The sequence below is a fragment of the Petaurus breviceps genome, unplaced genomic scaffold, assembly GCF_028583685.1.
Source record: "Petaurus breviceps papuanus isolate PSGF00001 unplaced genomic scaffold, PetGlider_PUasm1.0 174, whole genome shotgun sequence".
NCBI lineage: Eukaryota > Metazoa > Chordata > Mammalia > Diprotodontia > Petauridae > Petaurus > Petaurus breviceps.
The window spans coordinates 17352861-17372488 of NW_027185761.1; the positions used below are offsets into that span (position 1 = coordinate 17352861).

The window sequence follows — 19628 nt, forward strand, 5'->3', positions numbered from 1 at the left end:
CGGAAGGGAAGGGAAGGGAAGGGAAGGGAAGGGAAGGGAAGGGAAGGGAAGGAGGAAGGGACCAGAGTGTGATGGATGGGACTGACCACTAACTTAAAAAACCAGGAAATTGAGAAACAGTATTTTATAGTGTAAAGTCTTACATTCCAAGTCAAAGGCCTTGGGTTCAAATTCTAGCTATGATTTATTACCTGAGAGATCTTGGGGAAAATCACCTAATGTACTGAGTTTCTATTTCCTCATGTATAAAACGAGAGGACTGCACAGATAACTTTAAGGATCCTCTTCCAGCTTCAGAGCTACAATCCAATGAGTAGTTCTCATAAGGAAGAGGAAGGAAGTATCTTCTATGTAGCCTCCATTAGGCAGAAGCAGTATCAACTGGGGGTGGGGGATGTGTTATATTTCTGTTGGATATTTGTAAGATTCTTCTAGAAAAGACCCATGCAATGGGCTGCTTTAATAAGTAGTGAGCACTCCATCAATGAAAGTATGGTGACTTTTCAGGAATGCAATAGAAAGAATTTCTGACTTGGGTTAGATGCCTGACAGGATGACTGAGTCTACAATCTCTTCCAACTCAGGGTTCTATGTCCCTTGAAGGCATATGTCTTATACCTCCATGTCCCTTCCACTATACAATGCACCAAACTAGGTGTTCACTTCACGCTTATTAATGAACAAGTCTGACTTGGGATCACAGGATCTGGAGCTGAAAGGGGTATCAAAGGTCATCTAGGCCAACCCCCTCTTGGGACAGACAGTGAAACCAAGGTCCAGAGAAAAGAGACTTGCCCAATTTCACACAATACGTAGAATCATAACCAGAATTCAAATTCAGGTGTGCTGACTCCAAAGCCAGTGTTCAAGCTGTCATTTGGGCAATGGCTCCCCCCAAAGTTTCAACAAAGCCCTTAATCATCCCTTCCCCACCACACAATGCCCAGGGTATACCTTCGTGGCCAGCAGCCGGGTCAGGTAGATCTCAGAGACCATCTTGCTGCCTCGGTCCCCCTCCCGCTGGTCTAAGTGGTCATGATTCTTGACCAGGTGCCACAGCTTGGTGCCGCTCTCTAGGTCAGGAGTGATCATTGGGGTGCGCGAGCGCAGGCTGTCTGGACTGCTGGCGGTCCTGAGCATGCTCTCTGGTGGGGAGGATGACACAGCATGGTATGACCCAATGCTATCCCAGACTAGCCTATAGGCCCCCATCAGGAGCCTCCCCACTTCCCATGCCCTCCTTCATGGGGGTGACATGTAGGCCCTCCAGTGGAGACCTGCCTGGCCTTAAAAACTATGGGAAAATTTGCAGAAGGCCATAGTAATCCTCTACAAGAGCAAACTGGTAAATGTCAGGTCCCAACCATCTCAAACATCCCCTAACAAGCAGATAATAAATAGCTTTATCATCCATACTTTGTGGGCCTGTGATCTAACCAGTATGGCTTAGATCACACTAGTGAAGACTGCTTTTTTAACTTGTGACAGTCTTGCTCATGCCTTTCCATTAATTCCCGACAGACAATGCACCCAAGGTATTCATAACTTACTTTGGATTCTTTTATTCTTTCATTATTACCAGAGAAACACGAAGACCAGCTAACTGTCATACCTCATTTCCACCAGATGCCAACCCATAAAATCATTTCAATTCTTCTGAAATTTATGAGTATTTCTAGCCTATAGAATGTTTGTGGTAAACAGCTCAGTGACAAAGATGATGGCATTTACATAGCACAAAGGTACTTTGCAAATATCTCATTTCATCCTCATAACACCCCTGGGAGATACGTGTTCTTATTATTCCCATTTTACAGTTGAGGAAACTGAGGCAGGTAAAGGTTAAGTACCTTGCCCAGGGTCATGCAGCTAGTACATGTCTGGGACTGGATTAGAATTCAGATGTTCCCAATTCCAATACTCTATCCTCTCTGCAGGACCATCCATTTACTCACCGTATCTGCTGAGGGACTTTGTGAAGGTGGAGGAATTGGAGATATTGTAGGCAGAGTTCTGCTTGGGTACCAGGGCCACTGAGGAGCCATCAGTCACCTGTGGTCAGAAAGGCCAAACGTCAACAAGTGCAACCAGCAGGGAGTCTTATGGCCAGGCAGCTCACTAGGTGGTTAGAATTGACCACTTACCATTGCCCCCTCCCCATACTCCTGCTCAAGCAACAACACAATCCCACAATAACTACCTTGAAGATTCTACTGTTCTTTTCAGCATTTGTCTCTTTTCCCACAGAACCTCATGACAGCCTAGATCTTCATGTAACTCTTTCAAGGCCCATAAGAGCTGTTAGAGCTGTTCCCTCTGCCTGGGATGCCCTCCTCTGGACTCCTATCTCTGTCTTTGGAAATCTTACACCGTCTTCATGGGACCACTTGAACGGCACCTTCTTTATGAGGCTCCCTCAGTGGATGCCAGATCTCCCTCCTCTGAGCCCCCACAGCAGTCTGTATGAGGTGTTTCTATGGGGCTGGCACCATTTTAATTCATACTGTTGTGGTCTGTACACAAGCATTATCTCCTCTACTTAATGTGGCTTCCTGGAGGATAGGACTCAGGCTTCTCAACATCTTTGTACTGTCTCCCCTCCCTGCCCCACCTCCCGAGGCTCTGCACACTCTGGGCTCTCAATGAAATGTTATAAAAAAATAATAAGTATTATTTATTTTTAGCATTCCTGTTTTTTCTAATTTTGAGTTGCAAATTCTCTTCCTCCTTCCAGCCCCCCCCAACCATCGAGAAGGCAAGCAATATAATCTCAATTATACATGTGAAATCATGCAAAATGTATTTCCATATTAGCCATGTCACACACACAAAAAACCAAACTCCAAAATTGCTGCAAGAAAAATAAATTTTAAAAAATTCTGCTTCAATCTGCGCACTCAATATTCATCAGCTCTCTCTTGGAGGTGGACCATCCTTCAGAGCTGTCTTAAATCATTATATCTCAAGGAAATTTTAATGAATGAATACAAAACCCTGGGAAGGGGGCTGGGGAGCTATTACTATTCCCATTTTGCAGATGAAAAACCTGATAAACTAGAATGGAAGACAGGAGATCTATGTTTGAGGCCTAGCTTTGCTATGAACTTAGTGACGTTGGCCAGGCCCCCTCACAAACTATTCAAGTCAATACCTACTGAGTAGTAGTGGTACCGTGTTTCCCCAATAATAAGACACTGTCTTATTGATTTTTTTGGAAAGAAAAACACCAGAGGGCTTATTTTCAGGGGAGGGCTTATGTTGTCCTGCCTCAGCTCTCCTCTGCGGCACTGCTCTCAATGGCGCCAGCAAGCAAATCACTGGGGAAGAACAGGATGACGCGCTCACTGCTGCAGCTCTGATTGGATGCAGCTCGGAGCATGGCGTGCGTTTCACCGGGGGGGGGGGGGCGGGGGGGGATTGTTGGTGAAAGCAGAGACTATCATGTAGCGTGTAGCGCAGGGGATCACCTTCACTACAGTAGCAATCTCAATAGGGCTTATTTTCGGGGGAGGGCTTATTTTAGAGGAATCTTACACAGTAAGGGGAGGGCTTATTTTCGGGATAGGTCTTATTATCAGGGAAACACGGTAGTAGTAGTAGTAGTGGTGGTGGTGGTGGTAGTAGTAAGTAGTAGCTGTAGCAGTAATAATAATAATAGCATTTATACCATAGTTTAAAGAGTATTACGTGTTATCTCATCTAATCCTCACAACAATCCTGAGAGGTAGAGGGTGTTATTATCCCCATTTCATATAGGAGGAGAAAACAAGCCCTGGAGAAGTTAAGGGACTTCTCCAGGTTCACACAGCTAGTAAAAGTCTGAGGCAGGATCTAATTCAGGTCTTCTTGATTCCAAGTCCAGTACTCTGGAACTATGACATCTAGATGCCAGTTGGTATGTGCAAAGCACCAGGCAAACAGGGAGTAGTATAAGGGTCATGTGCCCCCTTTCCCCCTCCACCTGCCTCAAAGACCTCATGACACATTGGAGGAATTAAGATAAGTGCAAAAATAATTATAATTTTTTTAAAGTGCCATAGGAAAAAAACAAATGGAGCATCCTAGGATTCAGAAAAGGCTTTGGGGACCAGGGAAGGCATGGTGGAAGAGGTAGCAGCTGAGCTGGGGGCTGGAAGACAAGATAAATTCCCAACAGATGGAGACAGGGGAAAGTGCATTCCAGGTGCAAGGGTTATACAGTCAGAAATGGGCAGGACAAATCTGGGGAATGTCAAGTCGCCCAAATTACCTGGGAGTGAAGACAGACAATGTTGGAGAGAATTTATACGAAACCCAGCCTGAAAACCAGACTGTGGTGTTTTATTCAATTCAATAAGAAATGAGGAGCCAAGGGAGTTGCTGGAGCAGGGGAGGGATGGGAACTAAGGAAAAACTACTCTGAAGGCACAAAAAGGCAAGATCTGCAGAGGAAGAGCCAGGGCAGAGAGTTACTGAAATAGAGAATGAGGACTTGGTCAGCACTGGGGAAGTGAGAATCTAAAGAAGGTGGTGGACATTGAGAAATACTGCAGAAAAAGAACTCATGGGCTGAAACGAAATGAGATTTAATTTCCTCCTGAGTGAATGATAGCTATGGTCTCTTTTCCAGCCCTAATAGTATGTGTTCTAAGGTTCCTCCCAGCTCTGACATCCCCTGTTCTAAGGTCCCATTTAGGTCTCACCTAACATTTTATGTTCTAAGCTTCCTTCTAGCTCTGATACTCCATGTTTTCAGATTCCTTCCACTCTAAATTTCTTTGAATCTATGCTATGAACCTGTCCAAGGTCAGTTAATGATCAAATGCAGACCAGAACCCAAAGCTCCCGACGGCCTGGTTCAGGCCTCCTCATCCCTGCTCCCCTCGATAGCTGCACAGAGGCAGAGTCCATGCCTACAGCCCAGCTCCCTAACTACATGCCCAAGGAGCAGCTGCCCAGAGAGCACCTCGAGAGGAAGATGAACCCGTTCTGGGGAGCATCTGTGTGTTCCTTCCCCCCCAAGCCTGGGTCCTTGGGCAGCCTCTAGCCCTACGGCTGAGGATGACATGCCCAAGGGTGCGGAGGAGGCCTCACCTGGTAATGGGCCAGGGTGTTGAGTCTCTTCCAGTCATTGTCTATCTTGGTGGTTACATCCTCGTCCTGCAGGATGATTCTGGCCATTCGGCCCTGGCGCCACTCTGTACGATGGGAGGAAAACAAGGGGTAGGTTGATACACGGGCAGAGTCAGCCACTCAGTAAGCAGAGGTCAGGGAAGCTGGGAGGGGGTCTTCTGTTCTTACCCACCCCTGATCAGGGGCTTCCTGAGATGAGTCAGGAGAGGGAACCAAGGCAAAGGCTTCCATGACATCATATAGATGATAGGGGAGGAGTGGCAACATGAGCCCTTCCCCTTCTGGGGGCATAATACTGGGAAATTACCTGGGACATACTCCACCTAGAAAACATTCATATAAATGCAGGGAGTCAGGATGCCTGGCAGAGGCCCAGCTCAGGCCCCATCAAGCCATGGCTGTCTCCAACACCCGTTCTAGAGCACAGGGAATTAAGCATGCCCATGAACCATGTGACTATTTTGGTGGGAAAGACAAAAAAGGGCATAGAGTGCTATACGGGAAAGAAGGTGGGCAGGGGAGCCTGAAATGCCTTAAAATGACCACGTCTATCATTGACCGTCCAAGGGAGCCAGGATAAGTCATTTAGCTCCACGAGGCCTCTGTTCCCTCACCTGTAAAATAAAGGTGCTGTGTTGGATGTCTCTGACATCCCTTAAAGCTCTAAATCTGTGAGTCTAAGGCTGGGTTTCTCATGGAAAGGGTGGGCTCAGAAACCACTGCCCCACAGGGGCCATGTCTGCACTTTCCCCAGAGCAGAGAATACAGGGCTGGTCACACATTAGTCATGCCTCTATATCTCTGTCCATGCTGGGCCCCCTGAGCCTCCCCTTAAACCTTGCCCATCACATAAGGTTCAGCCAAGGCCCCATCTCATTGCTGAAGCCCTCTCCTTGAACCCCCCACCCCGGGGCCTACTCTCCTTGAGATTATTAATTTTCTCTTATATCATACAATTCAGCACTTCACTCTAACCATGTGAAGATCATTTCCCCAAGACATCCTCCTGCACATCACCTGATTTCTGGGGACCAAAGACATTGGGCTAGGGGCTGCCTCAGCCCCAGAATCCACAAGGCCCTGTTGGGATCCTCTCCAAACCCCTGCCTAGCAGGCCCCTGGGTTATCTGGGGAAACATGTAGCTGCCAACTGTCCCAGAGTCTGGAGTCTCTAACCTGCCCCACCCCCCCCAGACCCTGTTGGTCTCTGGCTCACCCAGGTCCATGTCCCCAGCCTTGGGTCTCTGGGAGTACGGGACACCCTTGTAAACAGCATCCAGCAGCTTCTCCTTCACTTGGGTGATGGTGTCACAGTTCAGCACCTTGACAGGAATCTCTGGGGCATTCTCATTCTCCGGATTCACACAGTTCAGCGTCTGGATTGGGGCAAAGAGTGGAGAAAGAGGTAAGGCATTGAGGGTGGGAAGGGCACTCTCTCGGAGTCCCTGGTCAAAGGAGGCTCCACTTTTTTCCTCATCCACAGCAGCAGTCACTGCTTCCCTGCAGACTGTCCCAGGACAGCAGGAAAGGATACTCAGCCACCAGATTAAAAAGGGTCGAGTCATTTCAGAGCCGGCCCACCACTCTGCAAATGGACTTTAAAGGTCACATGAAGAGAGAAAATACCAATGAGAAAGACAGAATGCCTCCTTTCAACTCCCACAGCTGTCATCATGGGCTAGTCTCTTGACGGGCCACTTAATCATTCACTATCTTATACACTAGGAGGTCACACAGCGTTGTGGAAAGAGGAGACGATTCAGGGTCAGGAGATCAGAGTGTGAGTCCCAGCTCCATCATTTGTTGGCTACAGGTGCCCAATAAATGCCCTGCCTCCCTCGTAAGGTGCTCAAAGGATCAAATGAGATAATGGAGACGTGAATGCTTGGTGACTTGTAAGACATTAGACACAGAAGATCATAATATAGATTCAGCCTTAAAGGCTACTCAGTCCGACACCCTAATTTTGTAGAATTAAGGCACCCCACTGGGAGGTGACTGAGGCAAGATGTGGACCATGGTCTATGCACGATGTCATGGCACCTCTCAAAGATGAGCACTGCTGTCCTTTAATCATATCATCCAGGTGAGTTCTATCTCCTGCATCTTCTTCCCCTGTAAATACTCTGCCTCCTGACCCCTGTTTTCTGTCACCAGGCCTGGCAAAGGGCTGGGCCTATGGCATTTTCCCTTGGAATTCTTTTTTTTTTTTTTAAAAGCAATGGGGTTAAGTAACTTGCTCAAGGTTACACGGCCAGTTATTTCTGGGTGGTGCTGAGCATCTGAGCCCGGATTCGATCCCCAGGTCATCCCAACACTGGAGCCAGTGCTCTTACTCACTGTGCTAGCTGTCCACCCCTTCCCTTGGAATTCTTGATGAACAGATATCAACCTCTTGGCTGAACTCTGAAAACTTCAAGGGGGTGAGAGTCCCAGATGACAAAAAGGACCCAGGTACATGAAACAGAACCATGGAGAGATGGAGAAGGGAACCCAAATGTGGACAGTCACTTTATAGCAGCCACATTCAGTGTTGGGGATGACCCAAGAGCCCTTGGGGGACCCTGCACAGGGAGGTCAATGCCATGCATGCCCCAAAGCCCTCTTTCTCCTCCCTACCATTCCCCCACAAGCCTTCAGGGCCAATGGGAACCCCTCCAGGCAATGGAGATAGCCACCTTTAGGCCAGAAGGGCCAGTGACCTTGACTCACCAGCATCTTGTAGTCAATCTGCTGGCGGATGAGTTTGTCTTCACTCAAGGAGTAGCGGGCCTCCCCAGTGATGGCATCAATTGGACCTTTCTCCATCTGCTGCTTGATGGCACAGTACAGCATAAACAGAGGTTCCCCCGCACATTCCTGAAGTTGGAGAACACAGAAAAGAACCTTGATCAAGGAAGAGGTTCCATCAGGAGACACAACCTGCCTGGTGGGAGCAATTCAAGAAATGGGACACCATCCCAAGCCAAGCAGATGAGTTCCACAAGGAATCCTGAGAACCTCACCTCCACCAGGAAGCCCCCCCAGAATGATCCACCTTCCACTAACCTCCCCCATCTCTGAATTCCTTACAGCACTTATCATCCATCTGAACACTGTTTATCATTATCTCATATACTGATTTCTTTTTTTTAATATTTTTTCACAATCACATGTAGAGACAATTTTAACATTTTTTTTTAAATTTTGAATTCCAAATTCTTTCCCTCCCTCCCTGCCCTACCCCCACTGAGAAGACAAGCAATTTGACATAGGGTATACACATGTAGTCATGCAAAATACATTTCCATGACATACTGCTTTTCTAAATGTTTCGAGAGTATGACTTCCCATCTCCCATCAACACCCCACTGTCCAGGGTGTGCCCCATGTCTATGGTGTGCTCTCCCCTCCTCCAAAGCTTGGCTCAGACACCCCCCTCCTACATAAGGCTTTCCTGAACCTCCCACCAGCTAGCGTCTCCCCCTTCCCTGCCAAAATTACTTTGCCAATATTCAATGTCTTTTTCTCCTTGTACATGGTGTTTCCCCTGGTAGAGTGTGAGCTTTCTGAGGGCAGGTGCTGTTCATTTTTGTCACTGTACCCCAAGTGCATAGCGCAGTGCCCAGGATATAGGTGCTGACTAAGGCCCTTGGCACAGGGATGAATGTACGTCATTCCCATTGCCTGGAATTCTATGCTCCTCTTGCCCCTGCCCCAGCTCTTAGGCCAGTCTCTGCCTCTCCAGACTCTATCCATCCTGCAAGATTCAGCTCAGCTCCCACCCTCTCTGTGAAGACTTTGAAGACTTCTGCTTCCTTCAGCGTCCTCCAGAATGTTTTATCTACATGGCAGAACTATCCACCTGATGCTGTACTGCCACATAAAGTCAACACTGCATCATCTCCTCTGTTTATCATGAGCATCAAATGAGATTATATGGGGAGGGAGAAGGGGAAGAAGAGGGCCTGGACTTGGGTCCAGAGGTCACAGAGTGGATCCATGGATGGAACTCTCAACGTGATAACTTCTCCCACCCAATGAAGGTCAGTAACTCATCCATAACTTATAGTTTTAGAAAGAAAGTCACCTAAGGCGTTGAAAGGCTGCGGAAAGATTCAACCCCAGGTGTTCCTGACTCTCAGGCCAGGTTACTCTCGATGAGCTGTGCGCCTCATCATCCAATGAAATCACAAATGCAAAATGCTCTGTGAAGTGTAATGTGTTTATGTAACCTATATCAAACTGTTTACCATCTTAGCGAGTGGGAAGGTAAAGGAGGGAGGATGAAAACTCAGAACTCAGCATTTTAAAATGAGCATCAAAATATGTCTGAACATATAACTGGGAAACTAAAATAGTACTTTAAAATGTAGGTGATGTGACAACGAAACTTGTCAATAAGATTTGTAAAAATGAAAAAAGCAACAGGTTATAGTGGCAGTTATTCATCTTGTTAGGAGAGGCAAGTTCCTTGAGGGCAGGCCCAGGCTGTCCCGACTTTCTATGTATTGCCATAGTGCCCAGCACAGCATTGGGACATGAAATCCCCAACAAGGCTTGGATGGACTGAGCATCTTGTCCAACATACAAGGAGGCAGAAGAGACAGTCTCTGCTTCCAAAGAGCATTCAAATCAATTCAATTCAGAGGCAACAGCCTGGTGTCACAGACAAAGTGCTAGAGTTGGAGTCAGAAAGATCTGGGTTCAAATTCCACCTCTGATATTTTAACTTGTGTGACCTTGGACAAGTGATATAAATCTCTCTGTGGTTCAGTTTATCTATCTGTGAAATAAGGATTGGACTTGACCTCTAAGGTCACATCCAGATAAAAACCTATGAACCATGGAGGCAAATAGGTGGCACGGTGAATAGAGCACCGGCCCTGGAGTCAAGAGGACCCAAGTTCAAATCTAGCCTCAGACACTTACTAGCTGTGTGACCTTGGGCAAGTCACTTAACCCCAACTGCCTTGCCAAAAAAAAAAAAAATAAACAAAATACCTATGAACCTGTGACTTTGCCGACTAAATGGGTATTCCATTTTATATTCTTTATATTTCTGTAAACATACTTATGTTTCTATAGGTATATTTATATATTTACATTTCTATAAATGTATTTATTTCTGTAAGTATATTTATATTATAAAAAGTATATTTGTTTTCATAAGTCTATTTATATACTTATTTATATAAATGTTTTTGTTTCTATAAGTATATTTATATTTATATAAAGAATTTGTTTCTATAAGTATATTTACTTATATTTCTATAAGTACATGCAAATATTTATCTATCCTTATATTCCTTAATATTTTATGTGAGTGGCCCGGGGTAAGTGGCAATAAGGATAAGCTATCAGTGGTATAAGAACCACTAAAGGCAGTGGGAGCTGAGTAGGACCATGAAGGAAGAACCAGCCTGAGACATTCAGAAGTCATGTTCAACAAACACCTGTGGATCAATTATGTGATGTGGAAGGAAGGGAAGTGGTCTGAGAGTCCCAGAGGAGCCCAGTCACACTCTTGACTCTGGAAGGTACAGGGCCTTGGACAGACTGCTTAACCGCCCTCAGGCTCCACTTCCTCCTGGGTGATTTCTGGGGTCCTTTCCAGCACCAGAGGCTTTTGATCCTACGATCCCAAGCAATGACCATGAGGCCTGGTCTCATCAGGGAGAGAATCAGCCATGCTGTGGCCACTGCCCGCTGTTGGGTCTGCCCACTCGGAGGTGCAGCTAAGGCAGAATCTCAGGGATGGAGAGTGGGCAGCAAAGAGGGCAAGGGAGGATTTTTAGGGAGAAGGAGGCAGAGAAGTTCCAGTAGCCTCTTCCCTCCTCCCCGGCCACCTTACAAATAAATTGTCCTTTGGACCAAAGTGCACTGCTCCCCCTGTCACCATATGCTGTTAGCATCTCGTTAGCATCTGCGGTAATTAAAGAGACAGCTGCTAACGAGCAGGAGCATGCATATATCATCCCGAGACCTTCCGACAACACGCCTGTCTTTGAAATTATGTTTCATTTGCAAACTCGGCTTCATTAAGTCAGCTTCGGGAGAGGGGGAAAAAAGGGCGAGGGAGAAAGAGAGAGCAAGAAAGACGACCCAATTTGGAGCCTAGGAGCCGCTTATTAATAGCTGTCTCTCTTCCCGGAAGATGCAAAAGCAAAAATAATGACCGCAAAGGCAAACAGCCTTGTAAGCCGTCCTGCAGAACCAAAGTCTGCCTCTGCCTTTCATGTCCCTACCCCCTCTGCCTTCCTGCTCTGATCTCAGTACGGACAGGAGCCACATCCTCCAAGGCTCAGGCACCAGCAGGCTGTCCCCCGGTCAAAGCTGGGGGGAAGGGGTGGAAGAGCTAAGGGGAGACCCAATGAAGTGGAGACTTGAGAAGGTCAGACCCAACCTCCCCAACAGCCCAAGAGTCCATCCTATCCATGGGGAGTGCAGGCTGTGCGACCCTAAGTCACACTTCTGATTCTCACTTTCCTCATCTATAAAATGAAGAAGATGGACTCAATACACGAACTCCAAGTAAACCCCTCTGAATGCCATGGCTTTACGTTATTTCACTGAGACTCAGTTTTCTAATCTGTAAAACGGAGACAATACCAACTTGTTTACCTCAGAAGGCTATTGTAAGGGATAATGGAAGGCAAAATGCGTAAGTTCTCCGTAAAACATAAAGCATTATATAAATATTATTATTTCTCCTTGTCCTTGTCCCACAGAGGCTTTATCCTCTGTGCTCTGCCCTACCTGAATCAATGCTTGCTTCTTCCATGAAGTCCTCCCTGATACGATGAGCACCACGAGACTTGGGTTCTGCTCCTAGCTTGGAGGCTGACAAGTTGTGTCACCTTGGACATGTCACTCCCCACTCCAGACCTCATTTCCCCCATCAGTACAGTGACGATGATAGACAAGGGGGGGGGGGGGGGGGGGGGGGGGGGGGCTGTCTCTTAAGCATTTTTTGTGTCCTGGACCTCCCCAAGCCCAGAATCTAACAAAGCCCATGGACCCCTTTTCAGAAGAATATTTTTTAATGAATAGTACACATGGGATTACAAAGGAAACAAGTCATGGATACAAGTACAGGGCCAAATACAAATATTGTGGGGGGTTTTTTTAACCAAGTTCATAGATCCAAAGTTAACAACCCAGTATACTAAAATTATCTTTACACTTTCTTACTGTTCTTACATTCTGTGTTCTCAAGTTTCTTTCAGCTCTAACAATCTATGTTCTAACATTCTATAGAATGTTCTAAGGCCCTTTCCACCTCTGACATTCCATGTTCTAAAGTCCTTTCCACCTCTGACATTCCATGTTCTAAGGCCCCTTCCATATCTGCCATCCCATGTTCTAAAGTCTTTTCCAGTTCTGACATTCTATGATAAAGATCTTTTCTGGCTCTGCCAGTCTATATACAATATATAGCACAGTCTACATTCTCTATACCCCTATAGTCTAAGGTCCCTTCTAGTTCTGACATTCTATGTTTTAATTTCTTGCCCAGTTCTGACACTCTGTACCCTAAGATCCCTGCCCAACTGTGATATACCATGCTTCATGGTTCTAGTGTTCTATGTTCTCAGGTCTCTTAGAACAATCCATAAATTCTCCCTCTAATTACACCCAGTACTGGGTATACCCCTGCCATAAAACAACTTGCTGATCTTAGTGAAAGAATTCAGTGATGCCTGAACTGCTGCCAATGCCAATGCCTCCTAGCACCCCTGGCCCTGGCCAGGAGCCGGCCAATCTGCTGCTCCTTCCCCATGAGCAGGGCCTCAGCCTAAGAACCCTGCAGCAGCAGCTTCCCACAGAGAGAAGCCCCCAAGGCTCAGATCCACACACCTTATGCTGCTGGAGCTGAGGGATGCTAAGAAGTCCCTCCAGGCAGGATGATGGAAGAGGAGAGGCATACAAGGAAGGCTCCGGGGAGACCAGGATTGGGTGCATGCATGTATAATGCATATTCTAAGGAAGTTTCCAAATTGAAAAAGCCTCCCATGGGAACAGTGAAATAACGTAGGGAGGCGGCCATCCCTGGCAAGTCTCAGACGCAGAACAAGGCCCACAGTCCCAGCTGGGCACCAGCTGAGGCATCTATAGAGGACCTGAGGAAGCAGACATTTGGGGTCAGCCCCGTGTGGCTGAGAGACCTGTCAGAGGCAGAGATGAGATAGCCATCCTCAAAAGCAGCCTGGAGTTACCCAGCCAAAGTCAAGCACATTCAGTGACGAGCCCAGTGGGGACACCTTCCTATGGTAACTTCAATAACCCAGTGGTTAACAACAACCCTTCCTTCTTGGTCCCCTCCTAGGCCTGTCCTGGTCTTAAGGGACAAAGGGCAATGCTTGGGAAACAGGTGTGAGAAAATTAGTTTAGTGGAGCAGAGCAGAAAGTACAAAGAACTTGGGACTAAAGAACTGGATAATGAGATCAAGGCTCAGCTCCATCACGGCTAGCAGTCACCAGGGACAAGTCACCCCGGCATCTCACTTGGTCGCAGTTCTCCATCTATACATTTGGCCAATAAGGCTCACGTTACCCACCTCACAGGGACATGCTAAGCAAAGTGCTTTATAAGCTTCAGCCAAACAATAAGCCCTTACTATGGGTCACGTACTATGCTTACTGAGTAGGAACAAAGAAGAACAAAATGAAATTAGTCCTTGCCTTCAAAGAGCTTACATTCTATAGGGAGGTGTGGGTGTGTGCCTGTGTGTGCATACACACAGACCAACATATTAATTTATGAATAATGTAAAGATCTAAATATTTCTATTAGGTGTTACCAATGATTATATTATTAATTCCATCATAATATTATTGATATTATTAGATATTATATAACTATGCCCATGTATAAATGCTACATAAACACACAATTTTCTATGTAAATATAATCCATATACTATGAACTGTATTACAAAATGAAGAACTGTGTGCCCCCTCCCTTCTCCCCACAAGTGGAGGGCCTGAGTATGTGGAACACAGTGCATTTTGCCATTCAGGGTTGACGGCTGCCGAAAGGCTCTTTTTCTTTCTTTTCTACTCTTCACTAAAAGGACTGCCTGCCTGGTAGGAGAAGAGGGAGTGATTAGTTTTTTAAAGAATGAGAGTGGACTAAGAACAAAAGGTATAATAAATGTAGTATTTCTTAAATGTAGGCCATCTCCCCTTGGCTCTGGATCTAGTAAACATTTTTATCAATGACTTGGATGAAGGGATAACTGGCATATTTAGGAAATTTACAGTTGACAAAAAGCTAGGGGAGAAGAGAGAGCAAGGGAGGGAGAAGGGGGAAGGGAAGGAGAGAGAGAACACTAGTGGCGGATGACAGAAATGGAATCCAAAAATATGTCAACAGAAAAGAAAGGGATCAATGCAATAAGATGGCATTTAATAGAGATAACTGTGCAGAAATGGGGGAAGCATAGCTAATCACATGAAAAAGAACTGGGGTTTTCAGGGGGCTGCCAACTCACAAGGAGTCAGCCGGCCACCTACAATACCCACCACGGCCGTAAGCATGAAGTCAAAGGGCATCATGGGCAGGATGAGGGACCAGAAGGTCAGGCTACCCTCGGGGCATTTGGGTCAGGTCTGGGGAGCCCACGTTAGGAAAGACATGGGCAAATAAACACACCCCCAGAGGGTAAGGACCAGGAGAGCTCACAGGCCCTAAGGACGAGCCCTGAAAACTCCTTGGGAGAAGAAAAGGCTGTGGAAGGGCAGGGAGAAGGACCACTGTCTTGAAGGGTTGGAATGAGACAGTGGTATTTGGCTCCCTAGGTCCAAAGGAGGAAGGGTTAGGAAAGACCTTAGGAGAGCTTTCCCAGAGGGGAAGGGGGAGCCTCTGGAGGTAGAGAGCCTTGGAACACAGGCTAGATAGCCCCCCAACCCCCGAGGAGAGACTGCAGATGGGCATTTCTAACCAGGTGATCTGGGTTCAAATCTCTGTCTTAGAGAAGTCACGGCTCTTCCCCAGACTCCATTTTCTCATCCATAAAATGAGGGAGTCTGAGCAGATGACCTCTGAAGACCATGCAGCTCCAGAGATACATACCCTATGAAATGCATCCCTCTCTGTGACTGCATGACCACTGGAGGGTCCTTCCACTGCAGAATTACCCACTGACGCCTGAGCTCCCAGCCTGCATCACCAATGGCAGACTGAGCACCTAAACTGGGAGCCTCATGAGCACGTCCCGCTCACCAGGGCTGAGGCAGGACTCATTCTGTCCCCTACAAACTTGCCCATTTCTGTTGAGGGCACCACCCTCCTTCCAATCACCCACACCACAACCACATCCCACACATCCAGTCAGCTGCCAAACCTTAGGGCTTTTGCTTTGCACCTCTCCATTCACGAAGCCACCAGCCTGGCTCAATCCCTCCATGCCTCTCTTCTCCCCCACTTAATTCATCCTCCACAGAGCCACCAAAGTGACTTAACAAGCCTCACTGTATCACCCCCCTCCCCCACACACCACACCCACCCACCCTCAATAAACTTCAATGGCTCCTCATCATCTCAGTGATCAACTATAAACCCCTCAGGGACTCTGAGCTCATCATAAACTGGCCTCATCTTATTTTTCCAGCCTAATTACATATTCATCATTCCTCTTCAGGCACTATGGTCTGGCTAAAAAGGGCTTTTTGCTCTCCCTCACCTCACCTTCTACCTCCTGTCCCTAAGCCTTCATCTTGGCTGCCCCTCATCTCTGCCTTGACTTCCCCAGCTGCCAGAACCTTCTCTGGTCTCTCTGTCACATACATGTCATGTACATATACATGCCATCTCCCTTGCTAGGACATAAACTCACTTTTGTTCTGAAGACCCAGCACCTACCACCGGGTCTGGACACACAGAGATTACTTAATAGTTGCCTCTTTGGAGACTAACTGGGCCATAATCAATCAACAGTGTCTTAGTCTTTCCACCTCACTCATCTTCCTGTCATTGGTCTGACCTGATGCTTCCCCCTGACCCTGGGGTCTCCAGGAGAGTACACCCCACTTTTGGGTAGCTCCTTTGGGCTTTGGCCTCTACACAAAGCTAAAATCTATTTCTTTTTTCATTAACTCTGAGAAGTTGACAAGCCAAGTGAAAGTACAGGAGAAAAGATTATGAAATGTACCTTAGGCCTTGGCAAAGAAGTGGGGGACAGCTAGGCCAGATACTGTATACACTGATTAGAGGCAGTCACTGTATTGGTTGGTTTTGGGTTTTGTTTTGATTTCTTTGGGGGTTTTCTTGGTTGCAAGGGAGAATTCAATATGGTGCTGGGGTGGGGGTGGGGAGAGTTGAAAAGTATGCAATGAAACCTCAGAAAGGCATTGATTAAATGTCTTTTTAAAGCTTTCATTCAAATGCTAGTTCCCCAAATCTACTGGGACCTCTGAAGAGGGGGAATGCCTGTTTCCTGCCTTGTGACCATGCCCCCAGGGCCTAGGACAGGGCCAGGCACATTCCTCTCTCTGACTTCATCCCAATCTTAAAGTTGGCACTATCCAATATCACACAATTGGATTCAGTCTTCTATTGTTCATTAATCAATAAGTGTGGGTGTCTCTTGCTCCACAAGGCCCTTGTTAGGCAGGAATTCTGTCTCAAGAGTCACAAAATATAGAATGCTTAGGTTGGAGAGAACCTTAGAATAGACAATATTAGAATATAGAGTGTTAGCGCTAGAGTTATCTCCTTAGAGCTCCAAGCCAGGGGCTCTTAACCTGCAGCATATGAATTTTTTTTTTAAACTCTGATAAGTATATTTCAATATAATTGATTTCCTCTGTACTTTGGTTTATGCATTTAAAAACATCATTGTGAGAAGGAGTTCACAGGCTTCACTAGACACTGCCCAAGGGGTCCAGGACACACAAAAAGGTTAAAAACCCTCGTTCTAGTGAAATCCCCTTATCTTAAAGATGGGAAACCTGAGGTCTACAGAAGGGACCTGGCTGGCCCGGACAACACAGGGAGTCTCTGTTATCTCCCCATTAGCACAGGTTTGATAACATAGTAGGTGCTTAATGGACAGAAACGGATGATCTACAACACCTATGGTCTCAGAACAGAGGTCAGAGGGGAAAGTCACAGGAAAGAATGGTTCTCTTCATTAAAACCCGCTGTGAATTGTAGAAACTGTGGCCTGGCCTGTCAGACTCCCAGGCAGGGAATTACAGAGAGATTCCAATCCTTGACCTTTCAATATCCCTCTCTCCCTCTGGTCTTCCCCTGCAGTCTCTCCCTCAGAGGCCAACCAGCCACATTCCAGAAACCCCTCATTAAATATACCCAAGTCCCCTCCTCTGCAGCTACCAGCATCCCAGAGAGATGGGAATGAGAGCTAACATTTTAAATTGTGCTTTAAGGTTTACAAAGCACTTACATGTTCACTCATTTGGACCTCACAAGAACACTAGAAGGGAGCTGATATTATTATACCCATTTCACAGATGAGGGAACTAAAATTCAGAAGCTAAATGACTTCCTGACTCCATGTCCAACATTCTTTCCACCACACCACACAGAATATCTTTTCCTGGCCCTTCTACTAAACAGCTGTATGATTTGGGGCCAATCACTTTCCCTTTCTTCGATCTGGTTTCCACATCTGTAAAATGAAGGACAAGACAATATCAAAGTTCCCACGATCTTCCCTCTCTCCTTAAAACTATGAGCTCCATAATCTCCCTTGTTTTATTTACATTTTTTTATCTCCCAGGGTACCAAAGTCAGAGTCCAGCGCCCAGCAGAAGCTCACTGCATGCTTACTGAATTCAATTCATCCATCATTTAATCAACGAACATGTATTAAGTACTACTTTGTGTCTTCATCTCCGTCCAGGATGAAGGCTGTTGACTCTCACTGTCCGTGCCAGAAAAACGTCTTCACCCAGAAAGCTCCCCCCAGCCCTGGGCTACTTCTCACACAGGAAGCATCCCCCACCCTGGGGCCTCTCCTCCTGACTGGCCTGTTTCTCCCAGAACCTCCAATTCCTTTATCCCTCTCCAGGCTGCAATGCTGACTCATCCCCACAGGGCTCTGGCTGCCACAGCCCCTCACAGGTCCCTCTGACCCCATCCCCTTTTCAGTTCTCATTTATGGGATGTCTTCTCCCTTAGGAATGTAAGCTCCCCGAGGGCAAGGGCAGGCTTTCTTTCTGCTTCTCCCCAGCCTTTGGCAGAGTTCAGACCCTAAAAGATGGTTGACTGATTGGCAGGCACCGCTTTAGGCACTACAGATACCGAGTGAATGAATGAATCATTGCTGCCTTCAGGGAGTTTTCCCCTCTCTCCCAGAGTTCCTTCCCACTGAGCAGCATCAGACTCCCCCTTTAATGCTTTTTCTCCTTCCAGCCACTGTGAGAGCACGTGTAGATTCTCTGGCAATGAGGAGCTGATCTAATTGCAAGGGGTGAGAAGGCAACTTAGCACTTTCTCTTTTCTCTCCTAAGCAGGCTGTGAAGGACTTTTAACACCTAAGGCCGCCCTGCAGCTGGAGAAGGAGGCACAAAGTATGCCGAAGGGATGGACCCGGGGATCCCACTTAGCCTCAGCACAGGGTAACCTGGGCTCAAACCCGCTTACACAGGCGATGCTAGTCACCCTGGCATTCTTGTTCTAGGGTAGATCTATGTAAGGAGAGCAACTGGGTGAACAATGGATGTGGCTGCTTTAATGTAGGTGACACGATTCACCTAAGAAGTGGTATGATTAGTGGTGGTGCAGTGGGTGGTCAGGAAGACCTGAGTTCAAATCCAGCATCAGACATTTACTAGCTGTGTGATTCTGGGTATGTCACACAACTTTCCTGGGCATCAGTTTCCTCCTATATAAAATAAGGGAGCAGGACTAAGTGACTTCAAAGGTCCCTCCATGCTAAGTGCCCTGACGGCTCTTCTATCTCTAAATCCTGTGACCTCACAACCTTGGTCCCCGGCCACCATACTGCTGACTAATGCCCAGCCATGGGCATTAGGGAATGGCCTCAACGAGGGAGACCAGCTGTGTCTTCATCTCCAGGCTAACCTGAGGGTCTGCTGCCCCAAGGAGATGTCTCCAGACAGAGATAGCATGCGTGTCCCCTCCAGACCCAGGGCATGGAGCCAAGTACTTCTAAGAGGCCTGATAAATCACTTCTCCCTGGCACTCACTTGGGACCTGCCGGTTCCGGGCTTGCCCACCTTCCTTCTTGGACACAGTTCAAACCTACTTTATCTTCATGATGAATGAAAGTCCTGGGAATTGGCTCTTTTCAGTGCAGGCTGGCTGCCCTAACTCCCTTCCCCCTTGTCTCTCTCAAGGGTCACTGGGAGGGTGAGGGTAGAGTTATAGGGATCACAGACCAGAAAGCCCATAGCTCCAAGAAGAGAAGGGGCCCAGATCCATACTGCCCATCCTCCCATACCTGAGGCCTTCAATACAAAGTTCAGGTGACATGCTAAGCTAAACTCTCTCTCTCTCTCTCTCTCTCTCTCTCCCTCTCTCCCTCTCTCCTCTCTCTCTCTCTCTC

At 47.0% G+C, this 19628-nt stretch overlaps 1 protein-coding gene across 2 annotated transcripts in view; it reads right to left on the bottom strand.

Annotated features, from left to right (window-relative positions):
* Positions 1-19628, bottom strand: part of PLXNA1 (plexin A1) — a 299363-nt gene that overhangs the window by 38536 nt on the left and 241199 nt on the right. For both annotated transcript variants that reach the window (XM_069083832.1, XM_069083833.1), the window contains exons 24-28: positions 7825-7971; positions 6329-6488; positions 5074-5177; positions 1956-2052; positions 955-1145 (exon numbers count right to left, since the gene is read on the bottom strand). In XM_069083832.1, the coding sequence (XP_068939933.1) occupies positions 955-1145; positions 1956-2052; positions 5074-5177; positions 6329-6488; positions 7825-7971 (699 nt within the window). The remainder of the gene's footprint in view (positions 1-954; positions 1146-1955; positions 2053-5073; positions 5178-6328; positions 6489-7824; positions 7972-19628) is intronic.